The 26560-nt window shown below is 35.0% G+C and overlaps 2 protein-coding genes and 1 long non-coding RNA gene across 3 annotated transcripts; all 3 read left to right on the forward strand.

Moving 5' to 3' along the window:
- The first annotated feature begins 13359 nt into the window (after nucleotides 1-13359).
- LOC120635949 lies at nucleotides 13360-14374 on the forward strand. The gene is made up of 3 exons (XR_005659319.1): nucleotides 13360-13695; nucleotides 13781-13864; nucleotides 14313-14374. It is a non-coding gene; the product is annotated as an uncharacterized LOC120635949 (long non-coding RNA).
- A 42-nt stretch (nucleotides 14375-14416) lies between these two features.
- LOC120635947 lies at nucleotides 14417-16665 on the forward strand. The gene is made up of 4 exons (XM_039907156.1): nucleotides 14417-14476; nucleotides 15312-15552; nucleotides 15658-15846; nucleotides 16195-16665. Exons 2-4 carry the CDS (start codon nucleotides 15366-15368, stop codon nucleotides 16458-16460), a joined length of 642 nt encoding a protein of 213 aa, XP_039763090.1. The 5' UTR covers nucleotides 14417-14476; nucleotides 15312-15365; the 3' UTR covers nucleotides 16461-16665.
- Nucleotides 16666-22107: 5442 nt separating this feature from the next.
- Nucleotides 22108-26284, forward strand: LOC120635948. The gene is made up of 2 exons (XM_039907157.1): nucleotides 22108-22359; nucleotides 26155-26284. The coding sequence occupies exons 1-2, from the start codon at nucleotides 22138-22140 to the stop codon at nucleotides 26242-26244; spliced, it is 312 nt and encodes a 103-aa protein (XP_039763091.1). The 5' UTR covers nucleotides 22108-22137; the 3' UTR covers nucleotides 26245-26284.
- The last annotated feature ends 276 nt before the right edge of the window (nucleotides 26285-26560 follow it).

Genomic DNA, 26560 nt, shown 5'->3' on the forward strand with positions numbered 1-26560 from the left:
CTGGTTTTGGTATCAAATTAGGAAAATGTGTGAAGATGAGTGAATCTAATGAAGAAATTCCTCTTTACCTTTTAAAATTTTACTACAAAAAAGGTAAAAATGCAACGCAAGCCGCGAAAAAAATTTGGGTTTAGCGTTTTCAATCCGGAAATTTTGATGTCAAAGATGCACCTCGCTCTGGTTAGGAGGAGCCCTATGACGGATATAATGGATGCCATTTTTGAAAAAGTGGACCAAGATGGGCAAATCAGTAGGTACAATGTAGCTGAAGAACTGGGAATTGACCACAAAACCATTTTTGACGGAGCTGATAAGAAGTGGATCATGACCGAACCATTTTTGAACTGGTGATGAGAAGTGGATCATGTACGACAAGAAAGTGCGAAAAAGGTCACGGTCAAAGGCCGATCAGGCTTCACAGACTGTGGCGAAACCCGGGTTAACTCGCAACAAGGTGACGCTGTGTGTGTAGTAGTAGGATTGGAAGGGCATTATTCATTATAAGCTGTTACCACCAGGCAGGACCATCAATTCTGAATTCTACTGCGAACAACTGATGAGATTAAAGCAAGAAGTTTAGAGAAAGCGGCCGGAATTAATCAACAGAAGAGGTGTGGTTTTTCATCATGATAACGCTAGACCTAACACATCTTTAGCCACTCAGCTAAAATTAAGATAGTTTGGCTGGGAGGTGGTAATGCATCCGCTGTATAGTCCTGACCTTACACCTTCAGATTTCCACCTGTTTCGGTCTCTTCAGAATTCTTTAGGCAGTGTCAGGTTAACATCACGAGAGGACTGCCAAAACTACTTGTCGCGGTTTTTTGATTTCAGAAACCCCAAAATTTCTATAGCAATGGGATTATGTCCCTACCTACCTATGCCTAATTTATGCAAAGGAAGAAAATAAATTCCAAAAACTTTTTAATGATGATAGTACTTCTAGAAAAAGAGGTAGTATTTAGATTTTATTACAACGTTCTACATAGATACTAGTTTGCGAAAAGACTATTATTCCCGCAACCCACTTTTCCGCAAATTTCTCCCTATATCACATTTCAATTTGTATGTCCACTTAAACTAACTTTATAACATTACTATCAGCAGGTGGATCAACTGAATTCCAAACTTTTTTCTCCAAAAGTGACAGATACTCTACATTCATAGCTTTTTGCCACCAGAGGAGTTTGATAACTTTATTGCCTACACATATGTTTGTGGCTTCTCAAAAATTCTGGTCTACATACCTATTTTATAATCGCCATATTTCGTCGGCGGTGTACCACGTGTACTGCGGATGGATGGATCGGCAGCTGACAGACTCCTCTGTACTAGTCGCCACTTCCCCTCCAACTATAGCGCCGCCGACGTCTCGCGTCGTTTTTTCTCTCTTCCGCCTTTCCTCAGCAGAAGACTCGGCATCAGTAGAGGCCTGCTCTACCTCACTGTTGTTGCAGCAGTCATCGCCAGACTCACCATCTGTTAATTCATATCAAAATCATGTGATTTATTTATATTATATAAGACGAGAATAACGATATTCATCAATGTCAGCACATTTATTTTCAATAAAAAGTACATTAGGAATGTGCTTTTTACTATACAGAATAACCTTCCTTGGATTTATTTAATGGTTCTATAAATCGGTAACGCTGAATAACCGACAAAAATGCACAACTTTCTCTTAGCGTTCAATTTATTATGTAGACTAGACTGCGGGATTAATGAATAGGCAATGCATCCAAAAACAAAGGTTTCCTTTACAAATAGTGTGTCGGGACCACACTTCCTCAGTGTTGCTTCTGGTATTCAAATACATCTGCTGAGTACAATGCGGTAAGGTAAGCTGGTGAGCTGTTCCCTTCTTCTCTAGGAAACACTTAACACTGCCCCTATGGTAATTCAAAATCAAAACCAATGTTATCAAAACGCAGGCATTTTATATGTTACGCACTTACGTAATAATTATTTGATAAAGCAATCTTACACTTCACACATTTTCTTGAATAAATATCTAAAGTTTTGAAGAGAAAAATTATTAGTAGTAAGGGCGAGTAAGTACCTTGCATTTCCACAGCTGGAGTCTCTCATAGGGCTCCACACGTCACTATGGATGAGTTCCAAGGGTCGGCCAACACGTTTCGTAGATCTTTTCGGAGCCCGGGCCACAGGCTTTCCTTCCAGGCAGGCGCAAACTTGTTGAAATCTTCTTTGTCATCCTGAAATGAACATACCTTTAAGACAATGATACCCTAACCGTCTATGCCATAAATCAGTATTCATGTTAAGTATTATTAGACTTAACTAACTTTGCAATATTGACTTCCTGCGCTTGATGTAGGACAGTCATCGATTGCTCTTTTGCAAAACAAAACATTCATTCTATCAGTGACGTGCATAGAGGGTATGTAAAGTATATGCAAATGTTTATTTAATTTTCATTTTCATTAATTCTTCATTTTATATCATCTGCATACCCTGTACATAGCCTCAATGCACGCTACTGCATTCTATATACACCCACATAGATTAGCAGATGTAACAGGCTGGTGTTGTATACTACAACTGTCATGGACAAAACACCCATCTACATTCATGATCACAACCATGCCTCTTTCACATAATTTAATAACAGAAAACAAATTTTGCAGACAACTACGGAACGTATTAAACATTGTTTAAGGTTTTATCAAAGTTATTTATGCTGTTTACATGAATATCTGTGCTCTGTCTCTGGCTATTCTGCGCCATCCTTTTGGCAGGTCATCTTCCCACCTTTTTTGTGGCCGTCCTTTTTTCCTCTTGCCAACTCTAGGGTACCAAGATATAATTTCTTTAGTCCATATTTCTTTCGAGGATCTAACCACATGGCCAGTCCAGCGCCATTTTAGCCTCTTAATCTTTCTGGGGACATCCATTACTCCTGTGGCCTTCCTAATTTTCCTTATGCTCCACTTGTCTTTCAGCTTAATATTCAACATGCTCCTTTCCATTCTATGTTGGCATACTTTGAGCTTCTGTTGGTGAGCTTTTGTCAATCCCCAGGTTTGACATCCATAAGTGAGGATTGGGAGAATACACATGTTATATACCTTGGATTTGGTTGGCATTAGAATATCTTTGCTTTTTAGTACTTCTTTGAGTGACCAGTATCGAGCCCAGCTGTTGTTCACTCGCCTTTGCAATTCCTTGTCCATCTGCATGTTTGGTGAGATTATTTGTCCTAAATAGACATATTCGTCCACATATTCTATCTCTTGGTTGTTTACTTTTATAGTTTGTTTATGCCTATTTGTCATAACCTTCGTTTTGGAAGTGTTGATGGTGAGACCTGCTTTCCGGCTTACTGATGCTAGTTGGTTTAGCATTTCTTGTAGTGTCTGGGTCATCGGTAAATAGCACTAAGTCGTCTGCGAATCTCAGTTTGCATCCATTTATATTAATTCCCAACTCTTCCCACTGTAGATTTCTAAAAATTTCTTCTAGCACAGCTAAGAAGAGTTTAGGAGACAAAGGATCTCCTTGCCTTACTCCTTTCTTTATTTTGAACTCCTCTCCAATTCTTTCCAACTTCACTTTTGCTGTGCTGTTGCTGTATATATTTCTAATGAGTCTGATATATTTATTTTCTATTCCTTGACTGGCAAGGGCTTTATATATGTAGTTGTGAGAAAGGGAATCGAATGCCTTATTGTAGTCTATAAATGATATATAGTATGATTTACCATACTCATTATATTTTTCAACAACTTGTTTCACTACATGTATGTGGTCTACTGTTGAAAAATCAGCTCTAAAACCCGCCTGATCTCTAGGCCGTTCTTCGTCTAACCTTTTAGTGAGCCGGTCTAAGATGATTTTAGAAAATATTTTATAAATTGTTGTCATTAGGCTTATTGGTCTATAGTTGTCCATATTGTCTCTGTCCCCTTTTTTGTGAACTAGCACTATAGTTGACCTGGTCCATTGTTCTGGAACAACTTCCTTGTCCAAGATGTTATTGAATAGGTTAGTCAGTGGGCCAAGCAAAATGTCTAATATCCCCTTTAGCAACTCGCCGGTCATTCCGTCCTCACCAGGGGCTTTATAGTTTTTTTGAGATAGAATGGCTTTCATGGTTTCGCCTTCTATGTGGGACTTCCTCCACGTTTGGGCCCTGGGCCGATATTGATAACTTGTTGAGCTATAAAGATCCCTGAAGAAGTCGGTGGCGATTTTGCAGATCAATGCTCTTTTTGACGTTTCCATTTCCTTGTTTCCTTTGTTTTTACCCTTCATTTTTGGTATCCAAGAAGAATGATTTTTAAGTTTATTAATTGCTCTCTTGATTCCTTGATTGTTTTTTCGATTTCAAAATGAATTCTGTTGAGACGTGTCTTTTTCTTATGGTGTCTTATACTTGATGTGATCTTTTTACTAATTTTTTTTTTATCTTTTTGATGTTCTTTTTTCTATCTGTTAACAATTTTGTTCTTTCGTTTATTAATATCCTTGCGTTATTTGTATATCCTATTCTGTCCTTATTTGTCCGTTTCATGTTATGTGTTAATTCAGTTCTTAGTTTGGTTAGTATTTTTTCAAGTTCATTGTATTTTTCTTGGGTGGAATAGTTCGATTTAAGGTTGTCTAGTTGTTCTTTAGCTTTATTTCGTATATTTTCTGGGATTGGAATAGGTATTTGATCCGATATGTTTTTTATGCGTTTTCTTGTTTTCCGCTTGTTAGTTATTTTTAAGGTGGCTCTAACCATCCTATGATTTGTACTAAAATTGAGTTGATTTATAATGCTAACATCATTAAATAAATTAGGCTTGTTAGTTAATATAAAATCTATTTCATTTTTATGTTTCCCATCCGGTGAGATCCATGTCCATTTCCTGTTTATTTTTTTCTTGTAGTAGGTGTTCATTATTCTTAAATTTTATTCAAGAGCAAGATCGATTAATTTTTGTCCGTTTTTATTAAGCTTGCCTTGGCTATAGAGACCAATGACATTGTTTTCTCCTTCTTGCTGGCAACCTATTTGGCTGTTGAAATCTCCCATTACAATTTTGTTTTTGTTGCTTTCTTCAATGGTGTCCAGTAGCGATGCATAAAATAAATCTTTATCTTCTTCCTTGGCTTGTTCTGTGGGTGCATACACTTGTATAATAGACCATGGATCTTTTCCTTCTTGTAAAGCCAAATCTAAAACGGCAATTCTTTCTGATTTACTTCTAAATTGTATAATTGATTCTTTTAGTTCCTTTTTGACCATAAAACCTACTCCATGTAGTCCTTTAGTTTCCCCTTTATAGTAAAATATATAATCCTTATACTCTCGCACTTCTTCACCTAACCGTCGAATTTCGCTCAATCCTAATATATCCCAGTTTATTTTTTCTAGTGCATTCTCTTTTCCTTTTATGGCGTTCAATATATATTTGGGTAAAGGTTTAGGTTTAAATGAATTTTCAAATTTTTCTAATTTTCCTAATTTTTGTAAGCATTCCAGAGGGTGTTGGTCGGACATCCCAAGGTGACCAGCCTGATTGGGATCATTTATTGTTGTTTTGTTTTTTCTTCTGTTTCTGACTTTTTAGTTTTCCGTTTGCGGTTGGTGTTACTTAGTTGCTAATTCTTGCTGCTGGTTCCACTAAATGAGAGCGATCTCGCTTTGTCAAAATAGTGAACTCTGCCCATTTTAGTCTTGTTGATGTTCAGTTTCTCGTCATTAGGTAAGTTTGGCGATGTTGTAGGTGACCTTTTCCGTTTTTCTTTGTTTTCTTTTATTATTAGTCGATCGTAGGAGATAAACCCTTCTTTGCCTTTTTCTAGTTCTTCTTTTAGTTTATTCTTTAATTCTTTCCTTTTCAATAGTACTTCTTTGGGATAATCTTCTGTTACATATAATTTTCTGGAAGATGCTTTTTATTCCTTAGAAGTTCCGCCAGTACAATGTGAGTGACATGCATATAGGACGTGTTTTACCATCATTCTTTTTCCCTATTCTTTGAACGTTACTTATCTCCCACTTATCCCAAGCTTCTATCCCTGTCTTCTCACTAACAACGTTCAGGGTTGTAATGACACAATTTAGTAGGTCAGTTAAAGTAGTTTCGGTTTCTTTAACACTGGGATAATTACATTATTTTTCCTTGATTGTCTTTCCAAGTGCTGTGTTTTGGCTTTCAGTGTTTCTACCTCCAGTTTCAACCCAACTATGTCTTTCACAAGAGGTTTTAGTTTTTCATCCATGGTTACATTCATACATTGATTTATATTAGCCGTTTGTTGACTCATCTCCTCCTTCATTTTATTCCATAATAGTTGAAATTGGGGGTCCATTGCTAATTAAAAACTACCAAATTAGTAGTAGTTTATTTATATCTGAGCAATGGCAATACTACCTCTGGATGTCAAGTGTCATGTTATGTCTAATAAAAGTCGTTGGTTGTTGGTTTCCTATAGACTGATGCAAGTCATTCATACATAGACAAACTTTCACCTCGATGTCCATAGATGGCGCTACTTGTATTAATTAACATTATATTTGATAATATTCTAACACCCCCACTTTATCAAAATAACAACACTTTCAAAGTATTACATACAGTGGAGAGGTAAAGCTACACAAAAAAAACTTTTAAACTCAATATACAATAACAAATACAGTATACAGTCCTGCCTTGGCTATTCTAAATTAACAATTCCAAAATCTTTCATGAACTTATAATGTTTAACAGCTGGCAGACCTTTGGTTAGCAAGTCAGCAGGCATGTCAGCTGTCGACAAATATCTAGCTTCAATTATATCATTTCTTAAAACTTCTCTGATGAAATGATACCTGACATCAATATGTTTGGACCGTTTATGTGACTGATCATTATTTGCTAACTTTAATGCACTCTGACTGTCATTGTACATAATAATTTTTACACAAATGTACAGGAACCAATTATTTCAAACTCTAACTTCTGTAAATATATTGCTTCTCGACATGCTTCCGACAAAGACATATATTCTGCTTCACAACTACTAAGAGCAACAGTTCTTTGTTTCTTGCTCTCCCAAGAAATTACAGCGCCTGATTTAGTGAAACAGAAACCAGTATATGAGCGTCTGCCAGTATTGGGCAAGTGATGCACTTGCCCAATCAGCATCCACAAAACCTACATGCTCTGCACTTTCTTTAGAATATTTTAAACAATAGGTTTTAGTCTGTGATAAATATTTCAGAATTCTTTTTGCACAATTCCAGTGTACATAAGAATAACAGTTGTTAAACTGCCTTAAATAACTGACTGAAAATGAAATATCAGGACGAGTTAGGACAGCTAAGTACATTAAACTTCCTATTAATTTTTGATAAGGTAGCTTTTGTTCACATACATTAGACTTATCAACATTCAATTTACATTCTATAGGAGTTTCTACTGACATTCAGACATATAAAATTTTTCAAGTAACTGATTAATATACTGTTCTTGATCTAAAGTAATTACATTGGTGCTTTTGTTAATGTTAACTCTCATGCTCAAATAATTTCTTACTTGACCTAAATTCTTTATTTTAAATTCTCTATTAAATTATCAAATTCAGACTTACAATTTGAATATACTAGAAAATCATCGACATACAGTCCAACTATAGTTTTCTTATTATCACTATGATTTTTAACAAATACACAGGGTTCTAATTTACATTTTCTAAATCCTGATTTACATAGTATCTCCTCAACCCTTTTATACCATGCTAGAGGTGATTGTTTTAATCCATAAACAGCTTTTCTCAACTTTAAAACTTTATTTGAATTATTTATGGGAAAACCTTCAGGTAAATGCATAAATATGCTTTCTTTTAGATGACCATTAAGGAAAGCTGTTTTCACATCTAGATGAGTGATATCCATGCCTAACTGGACACTTATGGCAAACAACAAACGCAGGGTTGAATCACTGGACTGAAGGTTTCTTGGTAATCAATACCAGCCTTCTGGGTTAAACCCTTGGCTACAAGCAGCGCACGATATGACACTTTATTGTCTGAGTCAAACTTTTTTTTAAACACCCACTTACATTGCACTACACTCGCGTTGCTGGGAGTATCGACGACTTCCCATGCTTGATTGTCTTGGAATGACTGCAGCTCCTCTGCCATGGCCTGCAACCACATCAGTCGCTCTGGCCCACTGATGGCCTCTGCATATGCCAGTTCATCTTCTCCTGTAGCTGTAGCACACATGTTGACAATACCGTATCTATCTGGCTTTCTCCTCTGACGCTTCTCTGTTACTTCTGAAACTGGTGTAGTAGAGTATGCGTGTGGTATATCTGAAGCTTCTTCTGTACTCTGTGGAGCTGAACTAGTCTGTTCAGAGTTCAGGTTTTCTCCACAAGCTTCTGACTCTAAACTTTCTTCTTCTTCAACATCCAAATAATCAGATTCTGAAGAACTTGATTTGTTTAGGGGTTCAAGTTTCACCACAGATTCCTCTACCAACTCCCCCACTGAATCTGTGCTTTCTAGAGAAACAGTTACTGTCTCTTGACGCTTGGGTTTTTCTTGTATTATAACATCCCTACTTGTGGTGACTTTGTTCTTTACTGGGTCATATATTCGGCAACCTTTGACATTATCACTATAACCAACAAGTATATGTTTTCTTGATTTTCTGTCCCACTTGGCTCTTTTTTCTTTTGGTGTGTGCACCATCACTGGACTCCCATATACACGGAAATGTTGTAAATCTGGTTTCCTAGCAAACCACATCTCATATGGAGTCTTTTCAATACCTGAAGCTGTAGACCTGTTTTTGAGATATACTGCAGTATTTGCAGCTTCTGCCCAAATTTTTTTTATCTAATTCTGCTTCAAAAAGTAGGCATCTAGCTCTCTCCACAATGGTGTGATTGCTTCTTTCACTGAGTCCATTCTGCTCTGGTGTGTAAGCATTTGATTTTTGATGAATTACCCCTTCATGTTTCAAAAAATCTCTAAAATCATTGAAGTATATGAAGGTCATTCTGGTGAAGTCATCAATAAATAGCAAAAAATATCTTGCACCACCAATGGATTTGCACTCCATCGGTCCACAGATGTCTGAGTGCACAATCTTATGCGTAATCTTGATTGTTTGCCTTCACAGCAAATTTGACAGCTAGACTTACTTGTCACAAATTTGTCTGAGTAATCCATTCCATTGACTAAACCTTGCTTCATCTTGTTCATAGCTGTACTGTTTAAGTGTCCAAGCCTTCTATGCCATGTTTGTCCATCTACTGTTGATGATGATAACAAACAAGTCTCATTTTGCAAGATTAACTTGTATACATTATTTACAAGTTCAGCTTCCGCAACTAGATTGCCTAATCTGTTTTGTATGAGGCATCGGTTGGGTTCAAACACAACACTATTTCCATTTCTTATCAATTCACTGACTGATAGCAGGTTAGTCGCAATAGTCGGTACGCACAACACGTTCTTCACTGTAACCTTGTAACCGAAACTCGTCGTGACATCTACGTCGCCGGCACATGAAATAAATAAACTTGACGAATTCGTCCTATTTGTCAACCAACTTTCGTTTGTAGTTATATGTGTACTGGCTCCCGAGTCAACATACCAGTCACATTTAATCAAGTTACCGCTCAGAAAAACAACACTAAATGCATTTGTTTGCTTTTTCTTCTCTTTTTTTTCGTTTCTAAATGGACATTGATACATGAAATGTCCTGATTGTTTGCATTTGTAGCATGTTATTGTTTTATTATTTCTGTCATTTGAGTTTGACATTGACGTACTCGGTGCATAGATATTCGGAGTGAGTCCGCCATTTTTGCTATTGCTGCCAACTTTACCAAGTTTCTTTTTCTGCCAACTTCGAGCAATAAATGCTGAGTTGTCATTTCCATTCACTTCAACAGAGCCGCCATTTTCCATACCTAACAATTTTGTTTTTATGGAATCTGCCGTGATCTGGAACCCGGAATGCTCTATTGCCATGATCATTGGCATAAACTTATCTGGTAAACCAGCTAGTAATAATGACCCAACCCAATCATCGTTTATAATAAATCCAGTACCGCTTAATCGGAGCGAAGTTTCCACAATCTGCGTAACGTAACTAGTCATATTTGCACATGTTTCTAGTCTGATGGAGATTAAATGACGTAACAAAGTTATTCTTCTTGAAAATCCGCGTCATCAAATAGAGCTTTGAGTTTTGACCATAACTCCTTTGTTGTCTTCGTCTCCTTTATGCGCACAAACAATGATGTGTCAATAGTCAGGATCAATTTTGCGCGTGTTCTGGCATCTGCTACTGCCTGTGCTGCATCTGTCGCCGCTGCTTCTTGCTTGAGGTATTTGTCAGTGTCCTCAAGAACTAGCAAGTTTTGTACGGCGAACGCCCAGTCATCATAATTTTCACGACCCTTGAGCTTTGGCACACTCGCAATAAGACTTGTACGCGTAAAATAAACTAACAAACTAACAATAACTCTTCTAAAAACGCAATAACTTTAATTTACTTTACAAAATCTGAGTAGCCCATAACCTAATAAAAGTCGTTAGTTGTTGGTTTCCTATAGACTGATTTAATGCAAGTCATTCATACATAGACAATAGACAAACTTTTACCTCGATGTCCATAGATGGCGCTACTTGTATTAATTAACATTATATATGGAGGGTAGAGGTAAGGAGGATCATCTGTGTATATGAAAGTGTCGTCAAAATGTATTAAATTAGGATGGCGCCACATTTGCATCAAGGTAACTCTTAAAAGAAGCGCCAAACCAAATATTGTTAGAGTAGGCTTGAAAAATAAACAAGGAAGTAAGGTTATATTTACCACAATATTTTGTACAACGTAAGTTGTTGAAATTCTCAATAATTAACTACTTTAGTCGATAATGACATTAAATTTTTTAACTCGGCATACTTCAATTCATCTACGATTGCTACATTCATACCATACCCTGTGCATCCACCAGCGCCATTGTGGAGGATTTTTGAACTGTTATTTAGCGCATACACTGGACACTTTTTCAACTTTTCTCCCATATAAGATGACTCTCCTTACCTTTACCCTCCATCATGGAGTACCTCTATACTCCATGCCCTCCATACAACAAATGAATAATGCAATAGCAATCGTCACAGATTATAGATACATAAAGTCAAAGACTACAAACGTAACTTTTTTATTAAAGAGAGGCGAGTAAAGGATACTAAACATACAGCCATCTCGCGAGTTTATTAGTAGTTAACTCTTTAACCGGCAGCACTCTTATAATTCAAGCACATTCAACTAAATGCAAATAATTGTATGGTTTATACCAAAACAGAAAAAATCGAATGTCGATTTACAAGGGTGATATATCGATTCAGTGAATCGACACAGTACTTCATATCGATTTAAAAAAACGATATTTTCTGCATTATAATAATCGAAGAATCGATTTTTCGATTCTTCGATTAATCGATCTCAGATCGCCATCCCTAGTATAGTGTACAATCTATGGACACTGCAGTGGTAAAAATATGAGTTTCGTAATAAACACGTTAATGTTCTATTTTCTATTTATTCCGTAGTGAATCAAAAGCAGACATTAAAATCGATTAGTAGTATACCTTATTAGTTTGCTTGTGAAATTATATTGTGTTAACAACATGGAGTACCAAGACCAGGCAGATTACAATAATATTATTGATAAATAATAAGCACCTTTGGCGAAGTTTTAAGCAGAGACGTTATGAGAGATGTTATTATACAACATCGTTGAAAACTTTGGGGGAGACCGTAAGTAAAATTTATTTGCCATATTTTAAAAACGTATTGTGATACACACACTCGTGAATTACATCAAACTCATTTGGACGCATCCATCTGTGTGTTTGTAGGTGTGCATGTGTTTGTATACGTATTTGTGTACAGTACTGTATATGATACATATTGCGCGCCTCTTTCTATAAGGCTATCGTTAGGGCGCAAAGCTAAAAATCTGCTTAAAACAAGCCTTATGTGTATGCTTAAAAGGTTCAGTTTAATTTGCAGGTAAATTGTAAACTCTTACTAATATTTTCCCGGGATGCAAACCCTGCATTGATTTATTTGGCGACTGCGCAGTATTGATTATTGCCGGTCAGACCGAAACACAAACATCCTTTGTTCTGCCCAGGGGTATGGAGGGTAGAGGTAAGGAGAGTCATCTGTGTATATGAAAAAGTGTCGTCAAATGTATTAAATTAGGATGGCGCCACATTTGCATCAGGGTAACTCTTAAAAGAAGCGCCAAATATAAATATTGTTAGAGTAGGCTTGAAAAATAAACAAGGAAGTATGGAGATACAAGGAAGTAAGGTTATATTTACCACAATATTTTGTACAACGTAAGTTGTTGAAATTCTCAATAATTAACTACTTTAGTCGATAATGACATTAAATTTTTTAACTCGGCATACTTCAATTCATCTACGATTGCTACATTCATACCATACCCTGTGCATCCACCAGCGCCATTGTGGAGGATTTTTGAACTGTTATTTAGCGCAACAACTGGACACTTTTTCAACTTTTCTCCCATATAAGATGACTCTCCTTACCTCTACCCTCCATACCCAGGGGGTAACAACTTTGTATGAAGCTATGACAGACTGTATGTGGAAACATTTAGAATGAAATGGTAGATATACAAGAGGAAAAGAGAAAAAAAACAGTGGTGCTACCATTAGAAAAAAAGTCGATGGAAATTTAATAATCGATTTCATTAATCATCATTATCGACTTCAGTGAATATATTTTTGTTAAAAATAATAGTAAAACAATCATATTTCAAAATTTTACTAATTTCAAAACTATAGTTTGATAAACGTCATGTGTTAATTTGTTTAAAATAGTTAAAAATCTTTTTTACATAATCAATTTCAATCGATGTTTTCTCGTATTGCCAGCAATCGGTACTGGAATTTAGAGTAGTGGCAATAAAACAAGTGAATGTCGGAACCGGATATTATGTTCACAAGTTTACATGAAAAGTTTTCGTTTGGAGCGAACGGCAATTTTTCATATTTTCTTTGTAAAAAGTTTTTCTGTTCCGAAGTGTTTCTACTTTTCTCTCCCTGTTTGCTTGAGGAAACTCGCAGCAGTGCGATTGAGCCTAATAGAACAAGACGACGGACTAATTTTATTGTGAGACAGGACTCTTTTATTATTGTGAGAAAGGACTCTATTCTATTGTTGTTTAACATGGCAGATAAATATAGAAAGTGTGTGAAGTGTGGTGTATCTGCTGCGCAAGACCCTACACTTACTTTTCATTCTTTCCCGAGAGCTGGAAAGGCATCTAATTTAGCAAGATAGGTAATATAGTTTATGTAATTATCACTTCGCCGTTTTATTAAATGACTAAAATATTTCCTAAAAACACCATTAATTTCTTTAACTTCTAAAGTGGTTTTGCTATATTACTTACTAGTGTTGTTATTTTGTTTCAGGGTTCGGCTTTGGGCTGAATATTGTTTTGAAAATATTGCTGAAGTGGAGTTGAAAGACCATAGGTTAATTATAGAGGCCATAAGTTATTGTGTAGTAAGCATTTTGATCGCAGTGCCTTCACAAATGAGACGATGAAAAGGTTAAATCCTAATGCTGTTCCAAATTTGTTGTTCCCACCATTATTAGCTGAATTGTCACAAATGGAAGATTCAACGGTATGATATTTAAAACTTTTTTGTTAATTTTATAAATTTTTTATTTAAAAAAGGGTTGTAATTTTTTCTGCATTTTTTATTTCAGACAACTTCAGTGTCTACTGTGTCTTCATCTTTTATACAATATCTGCCTAACTCGCCTCTAAAAGTTCAAGCACAGCAATTGGACGTAAGTATCATGCATCATCTATAGACTAAAACAGTACACTGCTGGACTAAAGCCCTCAAGAGGGAAGGGTATGTCTATAATCACCATGCTGGGCAGACGGGTTAGTGATTGCATTACTACGAATAGTTTTGCCCGCAGCTTCACTCACATTCAAATAGATAAATGTAAATAAAATTCAGGTTTTTTTTCTACTGGAAGAAATCTTGTTTTCTTCATTTGTGACAATTTGCATTCAAAATTTTCATGATGATCACTTGAACAGTGAGTGTGAAAGTGTAACAATCAATCTGTCATAATCTTCACCAACATCATCATGCATGCAACTTTCAGGCATGTGGGTTCCTTCACAATGTTACTCTTCACCATCAACGCAAGTGACATGTAATTGCTAAACAAAGTAAAATATACAAACTGTAATATAAATTAAATGGATATTTCTGTATTCCAGATTACTTTTGTGACTCAACCTGTCAATTTGAAGAACACAAAAATTAACAAACATTTTAAAAGGTGCAAGAAGTATATTAATAAAATACACAGACTGAAGAAGATGTTAAAAAAAGGCAAAAATTCTGCAGCAAGTAGAAAATCACTATTAGACTCTCTCAAAGAGTAAGTACTTAGAAAAATTAAATGAAAATTTAAAACCTGCATTTGGTGTGCTTTTACAAAGCCAAATGGTTAATACACCTAGAAAATTAAATGGTCGTTGCTGGACTTTAAATGAAAAAATCATAGCACTGGCTATGTATAAAAAATCCAGTGCATGCTATAGATTGCTCAGAAGATTGTTTTGCTTGCCAAACCCTGGTACTTTAAAAAGTCTTTTAAATAAAGTAAATTTACCTTGTGGAATTGACAGTAAAGTTATGGCAAATTTAAAGGAAATTACACTAACACAGTCAAAAACTGATAATTTGTGTACATTAATGTTTGACGAGATGGCAATTCGAAAAAATTTGTTATATAATCCAAGAACAGACAAGATTGAAGGATACCAGGATCATGGTTCCCAAGGTAGAAGCCAACAAATAGCATCACATGCATTGGTTTTTATGTTGGTAGGATTAAGAAAAAGGTGGAAGCAACCAATAGCCCACTATTTCTCAGGAGAATCGGTAACAGCTGATAGACTTCAAGCAATTATTAAAGACTTGCGTAGATAAACACTAATATTTTATAACTACTCCCTTTACTAAACTTTGTAGTTATTCCATATACAGTAGAAGTAGGGGTGAGAAGTATGATCAGCAAAATTTCAATTACCTTCTAAAAGATACCTTGAACAATTACTGTAATATTTTAACATATTAACTTTAAATAATATTAAACCTATACATAATAACCCTACCTATAAGCAGAGGAACAGATGGTGGAAAGTACCTTTGTATTATTCTATGCAGATACCTGTTTTATATTTATTTAATCACATTTTTTTTTATTTTAGGTATTGGCAGAATGTTACTTAAACAATTTAAAAGTTGTAGCAACAGTGTGTGACATGGATGGAGTAAATGTAAGAGCCATAAATTCCCTAGGGTCCACACTAGGGACACCTTATTTTCAACTTCAAGGAAATGAAATTGTGACTATTATGGATCCCCCACATCTCCTCAAGTGTTTTAGGAACAACTTTTTAAAACACAATATTGAATGTCCAGAAAATTTTTCAATACATGGAACAACAGGTACTATCTAAATTTATATATTATGATTAAATTGTATTCTGCAATAGTAAATAAGACAATAAAAAGTAAATTGGTAGGTACTGCAATGTTGTTTTACGATTTCAGGACTGGCAAAATGGAAGCATATCCAAGACTTTTTTAAAGTGGACAATAAAAATCCCAATTTCGTATTAGCACCTGCACTCACAGAACAACATATTAATCCAAATGGGAAGCAAAAAATGAAAGTGAAGTTAGCAGCACAAGTTTTAAGTCATTCGGTTGCTGCAGGATTGTTTGCTAAAGTGTCTTCAAGTAAGTTGCTTATATATTAATGTGTATCTTGAGTTGCTACAAATAGGACAAGTCCTACATATCATAACAAAAGACCTTGAATTAAAAAAAACCATAAATGCACACCCTTTAGCATGGTAAAGCAACAGTGAGCAGCAGCAGTGTCTACATTATTATAGATTTTGAACTGATATATTCAGTAGTTACTTTAGTTTGTCAGATATTTATAACAACCGAAAATTGTATGACAATTTAGTAAAGGAAATAAGCAGGCATAGAAATTTACTTTTCCTTTGTTCAGATTAATTTATGCTTATTAAAATTAAATTATGGTTAGTTTGATATTTTATTTCATTTTGTATCTTTCAGATCACATTTCCCCTGATGTTGTAGTTACAGCAACACTCATCAGCAAAATAGATTCTATTTTTGATGCATTAAATGCTGAAAGTCCAGATTTAAAAAGAGGGAAGAAATTTTCATCAAATCTCAGTAAATCAAGTGGACATTTAGAGCTATTCTCAGAATTAAAAACATTTTTTAAGAATGTTAAATTTATTGGGGCTTGTGTGTACCCCTCCTTCGGCCAATGGGTGGATACGAACAATTGGGGCTGTAGAAAGGCTTTGGCATAATTTGCAAAAATTAAAAATACTGGCAATTTCTACCCGAAGACTAAACCAAGACCCTTTAGAAAATCTCTTTGGTTGTATACGGGGCCACTGTGGTTCCAATCCTAACCCAAATGTGCAATAATTTATTGCTGGTTTGAAAACCAGCATTGTAAATAGTTTAAAATATAAATGTAATAGTAAAAATTGTGAAGATGATGCTAACACACTATTAACTATAGTCGTAAAAATGTAATAGGCCCGTTTTGACATTTGTGCAAGACCATAGAATGTAACTTGGAACGAAACTGAAAGAAACAAAAAAATAAAAATCAATTACATACAGTGTTTTAAAAAATACGTGAATTTTTTTGGGACGTTAAATAATACGAAAGAATATATCGCGAGTATTCTTTTTGCGCTTACTTCATAGTAGCATGCAATTTATAATTGTTGCGAAACGTTCCGAAAACAGTTACGTTCTCAGTCTTTTTTTTTTTTATACTAGAGCTGTAACCATTTTTTTACTGAATATCGAAATTAAATATTGTGTAGTTATTTTTACTGCAACGAATGAACTTGGTTCTCAAAATGGGTTCTAAATAATGAGTCTGAGTTGATGTATCTGACCAAGCGGCACATGACTGAAGCGTCCACGCGCGCACTGCGCAGTTTTTCGTTCCTCATCTTGTAAAGTTGACTGTGCGCTCGTTTAAGTTTGATATATATTGTTTACTATTACGTTAACTATGGCTCTTCTATTTTGGACATTAATTTAAACATAGTGATTTGACTCGATTTTTGTGTTTGTTGTTATATAGTACTAACTCTGTTTCAACATGTTGAAAAGTGGACGTATAATCAACAGCCAGTCACGCGTATTGGTTGTGAAGTTAAAGGAATACTTTGAACGAACGAACACTTTACAATACATAATAATATCAATCCAGTACTGATACAAACTTGAATTGATTTATCGTGAGTATCGAGTACAGAGTCTTATGGTTCCATAACTAGTTACGTCGCGATGACAAATGTCAAAACGGGCCTATTACATTTTTACGACTATAATATGACCACATATTTAAAAACTAGAACGCCTGTACCAGTGTCATCACCTAATCAGTTGTATGATATTGATGTTACTGACATTAATGAGGACACAGAGGATAATGCGGAGAACTAGGCATGTGCCTATGTATGTGGATTTGTATTTAAAAAACTTAAAAATAATACATGTTGCAAAGAAATTATGCTATCGAATTCTATAGAACCAGTGCACATATTTAATAGTTTTAAGGCATATAATGAAAGAAAGTCTAGCTTGAACTATGTTACTGCTGAGTTCATACAATGCGTTGAGTTATGTGCAACTTACATTAATGAATTTTTGAATATGAATTCACATACGGGAGAGTTAAAAAAAACATTAAATATAAAATTAAAGGACAGAATATCCTTCAGCTGGTTAGATGGATGCATGACTCATAAAGTTGAAAACACTACTCATATTCTTAATAGTGTGTTAGCAATATGCATTAAAAGGTTTTGTATTTTAAAAAACAGAACTTTTGCGGCAGAAGCTAGTAAAAATTCATTACTAAGAAAAATAACTATTTTAAAACATGTATAAAAATAATAATAGATATAACCAAATCCTATGTTGTTTTTTCTTCACTCTATCTGCATACGAAAAAATAAGTAAAAAGAACTATTTTGCAAACTACGATGGCTGGAATAAAAATATGTAAAACACCGAATTATTATTCTACGGTGTTTTAAATATTTTTATTTCAGCCATCACAGTTCACAAACTTCCAAAATTTCATTCAATAATTTCCCGCCACAATTTTCGTTGTGTGGAACTATTAAATAAATAATAAATAAATAAATATACTACGACAATACACACACCGCCATCCAGTCCCAAAGTAAGCGTAGCTTGTGTTATGGGTACTAAGATAACTGATGAATATTTTTATGAATAATATACATAAATATTTATAATATACATATAAACACCCAGACACTGAAAAGCATTCATGTTCTTCACACAAACATTTACCAGTTGTGGGAATCGAACCCACGGCCTTGGACTCAGAAAGCAGGGTCGCTGCCCACTGCGCCAATCGGCCGTCAAACTATTAATAGATGGCGTGGCGGCGAATAGTCTGCACATTTTTGTATGTAGTTGTACTTCTTCTCCTTGGAGTAATATTGTTCTGTGGTTCTGCCTTAGTTTGAATCTGAAGTTACATTTAGGTATGTGATTTAACCCACATTTAATGTATTTTACAATCTATTATGATCTATTATGTACTGCAGTGTTTTAGAATGTTAGTGTCTTTTATACAATATTGATTGATTTAAAGGTAATGATGTTTGTTGAATATCTGCTATTTTTGTTTTCAATGTAAGGCCTTGCTTTTGATCTGTGTTAGTTTAGTTATACAGTTAAACTTGATTTAGATGGTACCATAATTATTGATATGTCTTAAGTGTAAAGTGATGCTGCTATCCTATTGTAGTATGTTAGGGTATGTTTCTTTCATTATTTCTTCTTCTTTGCCACTGTAATCTGAATATTTTTAAAGTTATAGTTCTTTACACCTAATGCACCAAAAATTATGAAAATCAAAATCTTATTATATGGCTATTTCTTGAGTGTGTGTGTATGTCACTGAACTCCTAGATGGCTGGACCAATTTGAATGAATTTTTTGGTATACTTATGTTTGGGTGGCACCTTGGATGGTTTAGATTCACAAATTAGCCTGACAGATGGCGCTGGGGTCCGCTAGTATATATATATATATAAATATCTGCAGCTATTTCTTGAGTGTGTGTGTATGTCACTGAACTCCTAGATGGCTGGACCAATTTGAATGAATTTTTTGGTATACCTACGTTTGGGTGGCACCTTGGATGGTTTAGATTCACAAATTAGCCTGACAGATGGCGCTGGGGTCCGCTAGTATATATATATATATAAATATCTGCACTTATAATAAAACTGTAATGGGTCGAATTCTGTACACTGTACTGCACATTCTGTAATTTTTTTTTGGAGGGTACTCTATAACCTATATTGAACCCTAAACTGTAATATTTTTCTGTATCTGTGCCGCGCATCATGCTGTAACTACTGAATGAATTCAAATGGAACTGCACAATTTGAGTTCATACTACAAAGTAGGACATAGGATACTTTTTTATCCTAAAACTCAAATCTGAAAGTGAAAGCTTTTTACAATTTTATAACCATAACTCTGTCAAATGTAAATCAATTTAAATAATTGTTTTGTATAGGATAGGTTGACATTCAACTTTGATAGTGAAATTGTTTGACAATTTGTCACCATAACTCTGTAAAATGTAAATCAATTTAAATATTTCTTTTGTATTGGATAGGTTAATCAGTTTAGTTTTGCTCAAATTTTGTGTAGATATGATGAATATGATTAGAGATACAGGACAGATCTCCTCAGCGGGCAGCAGAAAACCCCTCATTTAAGGCATAACAATACTGAATACATGAAGTGTAACCACATTTACGATGACTTCAGCGCTAGGACTAAATAAAAACTGTTAGAAATTTTCATGGTAAACTATTAGCATACAAATCAACTAACAATGCGAGTTTGTTTCTTTTAACGATTACTATTCCTTGTAATTGATAGGAGCTGAGACTAATGGATAACAAATTATCTTTCATACTTCCAAAGACGGGCACCCATCCATTTACTGACTTGGGTCATCATAGCTTACCAACTGCTATCGACTAATATGTAGTGCTGCTTTTATGCCAAACATTATTAATGCAGTCATTTGATATGGGGAATTCAAAGTATTCAATGTATAATTTAATCATTTTAATAATCCTCAGGCCGGGCATTTGCGATTTAAAATAGTGGGTGCCTAAAGCTCCAAGAGCAACTGCGAATTTCTTTAAATATGTTGAAATAGTATCTGTACCTAATATCATAGTTTTGAATATTAGATCCTTCCAGTACAATTGAACAAGAAATTTGTTTGGTATCTGATTTACTGATGTAGGTATAGAGTATATAGCAGTATGCTGCATCTTGTATTTTTCGCGGACGTCAAATCTAGTATAATAAACCGTGGGGTTACGGTAGATCAGAATACATTTGTTGTCCTCTGCCTTCGGATGTTTTACGGGGCGTCCAAGGGAATATAACAGGGATTGACCAGCAGCATTCCCCTCGTACTTCTACCATCTGCTGTCATCATTAACCCCATCTTTATGCATCAGATGACATAAAGCAAGTTGCTTTGGAACTCCCTTCAAAACACCTATTTCAGCAGTGGTATTCAGTGGGCTAAATTGATGATGATGATGATGATGTTACCTATTTTTGTTATAGTTACTGCACCACTCTTAATGATCATATATATATAGCTCGATGGTCAGAGGGCGCCACATAGCAGGATGTGTGCCTACACCTGCCATGCCCTGCATTCACCTGATGGTTTACCGTTTACCATTGGGTGGACCCTCTGCTAGCATTTAATACTTCTTTAATTACAATATAGCTTAGTAACATAACAATTAATAGCATGAATGCATGAATGAAGCTTTATTTCTTAATTTTTGACTGTTGTCCTGTCTTTGTGAGTATCTTTGAAAGAGCTGAAGTTTCTTAAAAAATTGTTGTTGTTGTTTGTGATTCAAGAAGACGTTTCTTAAAGAACAATGGCGAAATCTTATTTGACTAAAATTTAAGCGCCTAGTGAACACACCTTTATCTATATTTTATCAAGCCTAAAACAGTAAAAACCGGGTATTAAAATTCATTTTATACAAAACTTAATTGACTAATAATTAGTTATCTATTTCCGATTTTGTAGTTTGTAGATACTTTATTTTGTTTGTAGAAATTCTGTTCGATATAATCACCCTTAAGCTCAATAGATCTATGAATGATTTTTTCTAAAACATCGTAAAAATATTTTTTATCCAAATGAGCCAAATTTTTTACCCCTTAAGTATTTTTTTAATTGAAGAACCAATAAAAATCACATGGGGCCGGATGGCCTCCTTCTATTTTTCTAGTATTGTTGCGTAGTATTCTCCGGTTATGGCCCTTCCTTTTTCCTTGTTATCAATCAGTATTATCCGCTTACAATCCCAATGCAATAACCATCGACTTTTCCGCCGACTCCGACACTTTGAATTTCTTTAGCGGTGGTTTTCCCTTTTTTTGCCATTGCATAGACTTGCTCTTGTTTGGACTCAGGCTCTAAGTGATGAACCCATGTCTCATGGCCGGTAACAATCCGCTCCAAAATCTGCGCAGGTTCGTCTCCACAGAACTAAAAGAATTGGTTTGACGTATCGACGCGTTGCCGTTCCTGAAGTGGTGTGAGCATTCTCGGTACCTATCTTTCACTGACTTTTATCACAGCAGGTTCAATTTTCTCCATAGTTTCACTTTTCTTCCGGATTGACTTGTAAAGCAGTCGAGTGTTCGTAAACGAATAACGCAATATAGCTGAAACTCAATTTATCATTTAAGACCCTATTTAGTATGACACTAAGCGAGTGCACCTATCCTCACTCCATCCCCTCTATTCCACGAACTTCCCCCCTCGTATATAATAATTAAAAATAAAGATATTTGTCTAATAATAATTTTTTAACGATTTTCCACAGTCAATTAGCAAAAAAACAAGCAGAAATGACAAAAGCAGGCAAAGAACCCGAAGTACCTGATTTCAAGAAATTTATGGATTTGGATTTTAAAAATAAAAAATTAGAAGAGTGGCGTAACAATCTGCCAGATGACCTAGCCGCCAGATTGACAAAGGAAAAATTATATAACCTATTCCAGGACGTTTCTTATGACATCTTATCTGAACTGCTTATGGCTCTTGATAATAATTTCCAAGAAACTGTTGAGGTAAGTAAATTTTTATAAAGTTTACTCATCTTGTGTGTTAATTTACAAGTAATAATATTTATTTAGGTAGATACTTGCTCACTACCATCGCTTAAAACTTTATTTGTAAATGTCAGTTTTATTTGACTTACCTTGGCTTCCCTATGTATTATAATTATGAAACAAAACGTCAATAATATTCGGTTGTTACTTATGATATTGGCATTTTGTCGTAACGGCCACTTTGACCTCAAGTGGTTACGTAAACGCTTTGGTTACGAATTCTAATTTAAAATTTATACAACTATTTACTCAATCTTTGGTGTTTTGAAACCCCTTTACTTCATTGGTTTTTTTCTCTTTTTCTTTGCTTTCACTCAGTTTACAAAATGAAACGAGTTTCCTTGGCACCAGTGCTGCAGAAACGGCTCGAAGGACTAATGTAATAAGTTTGACGGCGGTGTAGCAACAGAAAACACAGTGCGTTTTTGGTTCTAACGTTTTCGTTCTGGAAAGGAGAATGACCAGCATAGTATGGATCTTGGGCCACTTTCTAATATTTCTGTATCTGGATAAATGTTATCATAAAATATCTTGATTATCCTTATTTCAATTTTTTTTTTTTAATGGAACCCCAGATTCAGAGGAAAATTAAGGTTATCTTCAATGAGAGTCACAGGGCTCCAAAACACAACACTGCATTCGTTTATGCTTATACGTAGGAAATATAATTATTATCTCAACTCGACGTAAAAAACACAAACCTGCATGAGAGTGAAACTAATTAAATTCAATGCAGGCAATAATGACAGTGATATAAATACGGGTGCATTTTCGATACATCTCGGTCTTGGATAAGACTCAGACGATGCAAAGATACCTCCGGGTGTCTTAGATGTGACCGATTTTTTTTTTTTAGATTATATAAATATAGATTTTTTAGAGTTTTTTTTTTTTATTCTTATTGATTAAAGGGCTTTTATTTTGCACAAACATGATATAAGCGAAATAGGTCTAAATTTATTCGAGTTTCCTGCTTTAGGGATAGCAACCACCTGTATTCTACGCCACTGGCTAGGAATATAACCTGTCCTGAAGATGAAATTATACATTTTAAGTAAATATTCTTTAGCACATACAGGAAGATTATAAATCATAGAATATGTAACCCCATCGTCCCCTGGTGCAGTGTCCTTCTTTTTTAAACAGCACCGTGTTAAGTACTTAGGTATATGGTTGGATCGGTCGTTATTGTGGAGCAAACATATTAATGAGTTAAGTCAAAAAACAATGAAAATTTTGAATTTACTAAAAATTTTAACTGGTCCGTCTTGGGGGGTCCACCCGAAGCATTCAAGAAAACTTTATATATCTTTGCTCCGTAGTAGACTTGACTACGGGTGTTTTTTATATGACAATAGTGCAAAAAGTCACATACAAAAGTTAGACAGAATACAAAACCAGGCATTGCGAATAATTGGGGGTTTTATTAAGACCACACCCATTCATGTAATGGAGTCGGAGTTATGCCTACCGCCGCTGTATCTGAGAAGATATTATTTAGCAACTAAGTACTGCTTTAGAACTCTAAGCTTTTCTAAAAATACGACTATTGAACTGTTAAATAACTGTTATACACTCCGTCAAAATAGTAGGTATTGGCGGAGAAGAAAGACTCCATTAGTGCCTATAATTTATAATGAAATTAAGCATGAGAAGTTACATTCATGTAGTTCTCTGCAAATGTTCACATTGAATACTTGGGTCACAAATATTGACATTAATAAGGTCATAAGTACAGACTTGGATAGTATTAAACAGGCTAAAAGGTTTTATGAAATAAATTCGTTAAGAAATTGTATTGTACAGGAATTAAATAGCAAATATGGTGATTATCATATATTATATACGGATGGTTCTAAATCAGACGAAATTTCGGGAGCAGCGTTTCATGACTCCGGCTCTAATAACATTTTATTTAAAATAACTTCAAATGTTTGTATTATGTCAGTGGAATTATTTGCAATCTCAGAGGCTTTGGCATATGTGGAAGCGTCGAGATACAAAAATGTTGTGATATTTACTGACAGTAAAAGTGCCTTGCAGCATTTAGCTCGGTGCGCCTCTGGGCTCAGAGGTGTTCCGGTAGCGTATGCCATTTTGGCAAGGATTAATAACGTTTTGCAAAGTTTTGTCGAACTGAGACTGCAATGGATACCATCGCATATAGGTTTAAGAGGAAACGAGAAGGCTGACCTGTTAGCAAAAACTGCATGTTTGGAGGGAAGTGAGGTTTTTGTAATGCCAAACTACGCAGAGGTAACCGTGAAATATAAAAGTAAAATTTATGATATGTGGAAAGAATATTTTGATAGACGTCCTAAAGAAAACGGAATTTGGTATCGAACCATACAGAGTCAGCCTCCTCGAAAGCCTTGGTTCGAAGTTGGTAAGTTAAATAGGTCTATGATCAAGATAGCGCATAGGTTGCGTTCTGGGCACGTTCCATCCAATAAATTTTCATTTTTAATGCGGAAATCGGATTCTCCAAATTGTGATGTATGTGGGGTAGTGGAAGATGTACACCATTTGTTGATCGAATGTGCCCGTAATGATCAAGGTAGAAGGACATTAATAAGGGATTTAAAATTAAACCTTAGTGATATAGGTGTGTTTCATACCATCTTGTCTTCCCCAACTTCTGGGGAAGCCAAAATGATATATGATTTTTATAGAAGTAGTTATTAATAAGTTGTACAAGAATAGAAAGTTACGATAGGGCTGACATATTTTGATAAATAAAAGCCCTTTAATCAATAAGAATAAAAAAAAAAAATCTAAAAAATCTATATTTATATAATCTAAAAAAAAAAAATCGGTCACATCTAAGACACCCGGAGGTATCTTTGCATCGTCTGAGTCTTATCCAAGACCGAGATGTATCGAAAATGCACCCGTATTTATATCACTGTCATTATTGCCTGCATTGAATTTAATTAGTTTCACTCGCATGCAGGTTTGTGTTTTTTACGTCGAGTTGAGATAATAATTATATTTCCTACGTATAAGCATAAACGAATGCAGTGTTGTGTTTTGGAGCCCTGTGACTCTCATTGAAGATAACCTTAATTTTCCTCTGAATCTGGGGTTCCATTAAAAAAAAAAAAATTGAAATAAGGATAATCAAGATATTTTATGATAACATTTATCCAGATACAGAAATATTAGAAAGTGGCCCAAGATCCATACTATGCTGGTCATTCTCCTTTCCAGAACGAAAACGTTAGAACCAAAAACGCACTGTGTTTTCTGTTGCTACACCGCCGTCAAACTTATTACATTAGTCCTTCGAGCCGTTTCTGCAGCACTGGTGCCAAGGAAACTCGTTTCATTTTGTAAACTGCGTGAAAGCAAAGAAAAAGAGAGACTCAAAAGGAAGATGTGAGTTAAAAGTAACTGCCATTCTCATAACAAACCTGCTACTATTTTTTACTACATCATCATGAGTGTTCAGATTAGGCTGAAGCAGCACTATTAGGCTTCTCTATATAATTACTTTATTAGCATAAACCTTTCATTCTGTATTTCATATATTATTTAATGTATTAATACAGTATAGTTTACATTTGGTATTTATACGAGGTATATCGGTGCATGTCTATGCATTGTTACTCTTCGTATCAGTAATTTCTTTAAGTGCCTACTTTTTTTTTTAAATATATTTAGCTGAAGAACATTTTTATGAATATAATACGTAATAAATATAATATACAGACACTGAAAAACATTTATGTTAATCACACAAACATTTTCTAGTTGTGGGAATCGAACCCACGGACTTGGACTCAGAAAGAAGGTACGCCCGTTGCGCCAGTCGGCCGTCGTACAGTCGCCAGCTCTACTTGAATTTTGCTCACAATCGAGGGCTTCTGGAAGAACACTCTTTAGAGATAAGTTGTCCTTGTGTACGTCCTGTCCTGTTTGCGTTAATTTTTTAATTTTTGTTACTAAATAAATAAATAACTAGCACCTTTTATTTCGATCACCAACCCTTCCGTTAGGCAATTCCCAGCTGTGGACTGTTATAGGCTTTTATAGGTTGGTTTTAGGGAAAAATCTATGGATCGGAACCCCGAATACATATTCGTTTTTAACAAAACATGCTTCAACAATCACGCGACCGATGTACCGAGAGTGGAAAGTACGTCGGGTTTTCATATTT

The sequence above is a fragment of the Pararge aegeria genome, chromosome W (genome assembly GCF_905163445.1).
Source record: "Pararge aegeria chromosome W, ilParAegt1.1, whole genome shotgun sequence".
Classification (NCBI taxonomy): Eukaryota; Metazoa; Arthropoda; class Insecta; order Lepidoptera; family Nymphalidae; genus Pararge; species Pararge aegeria.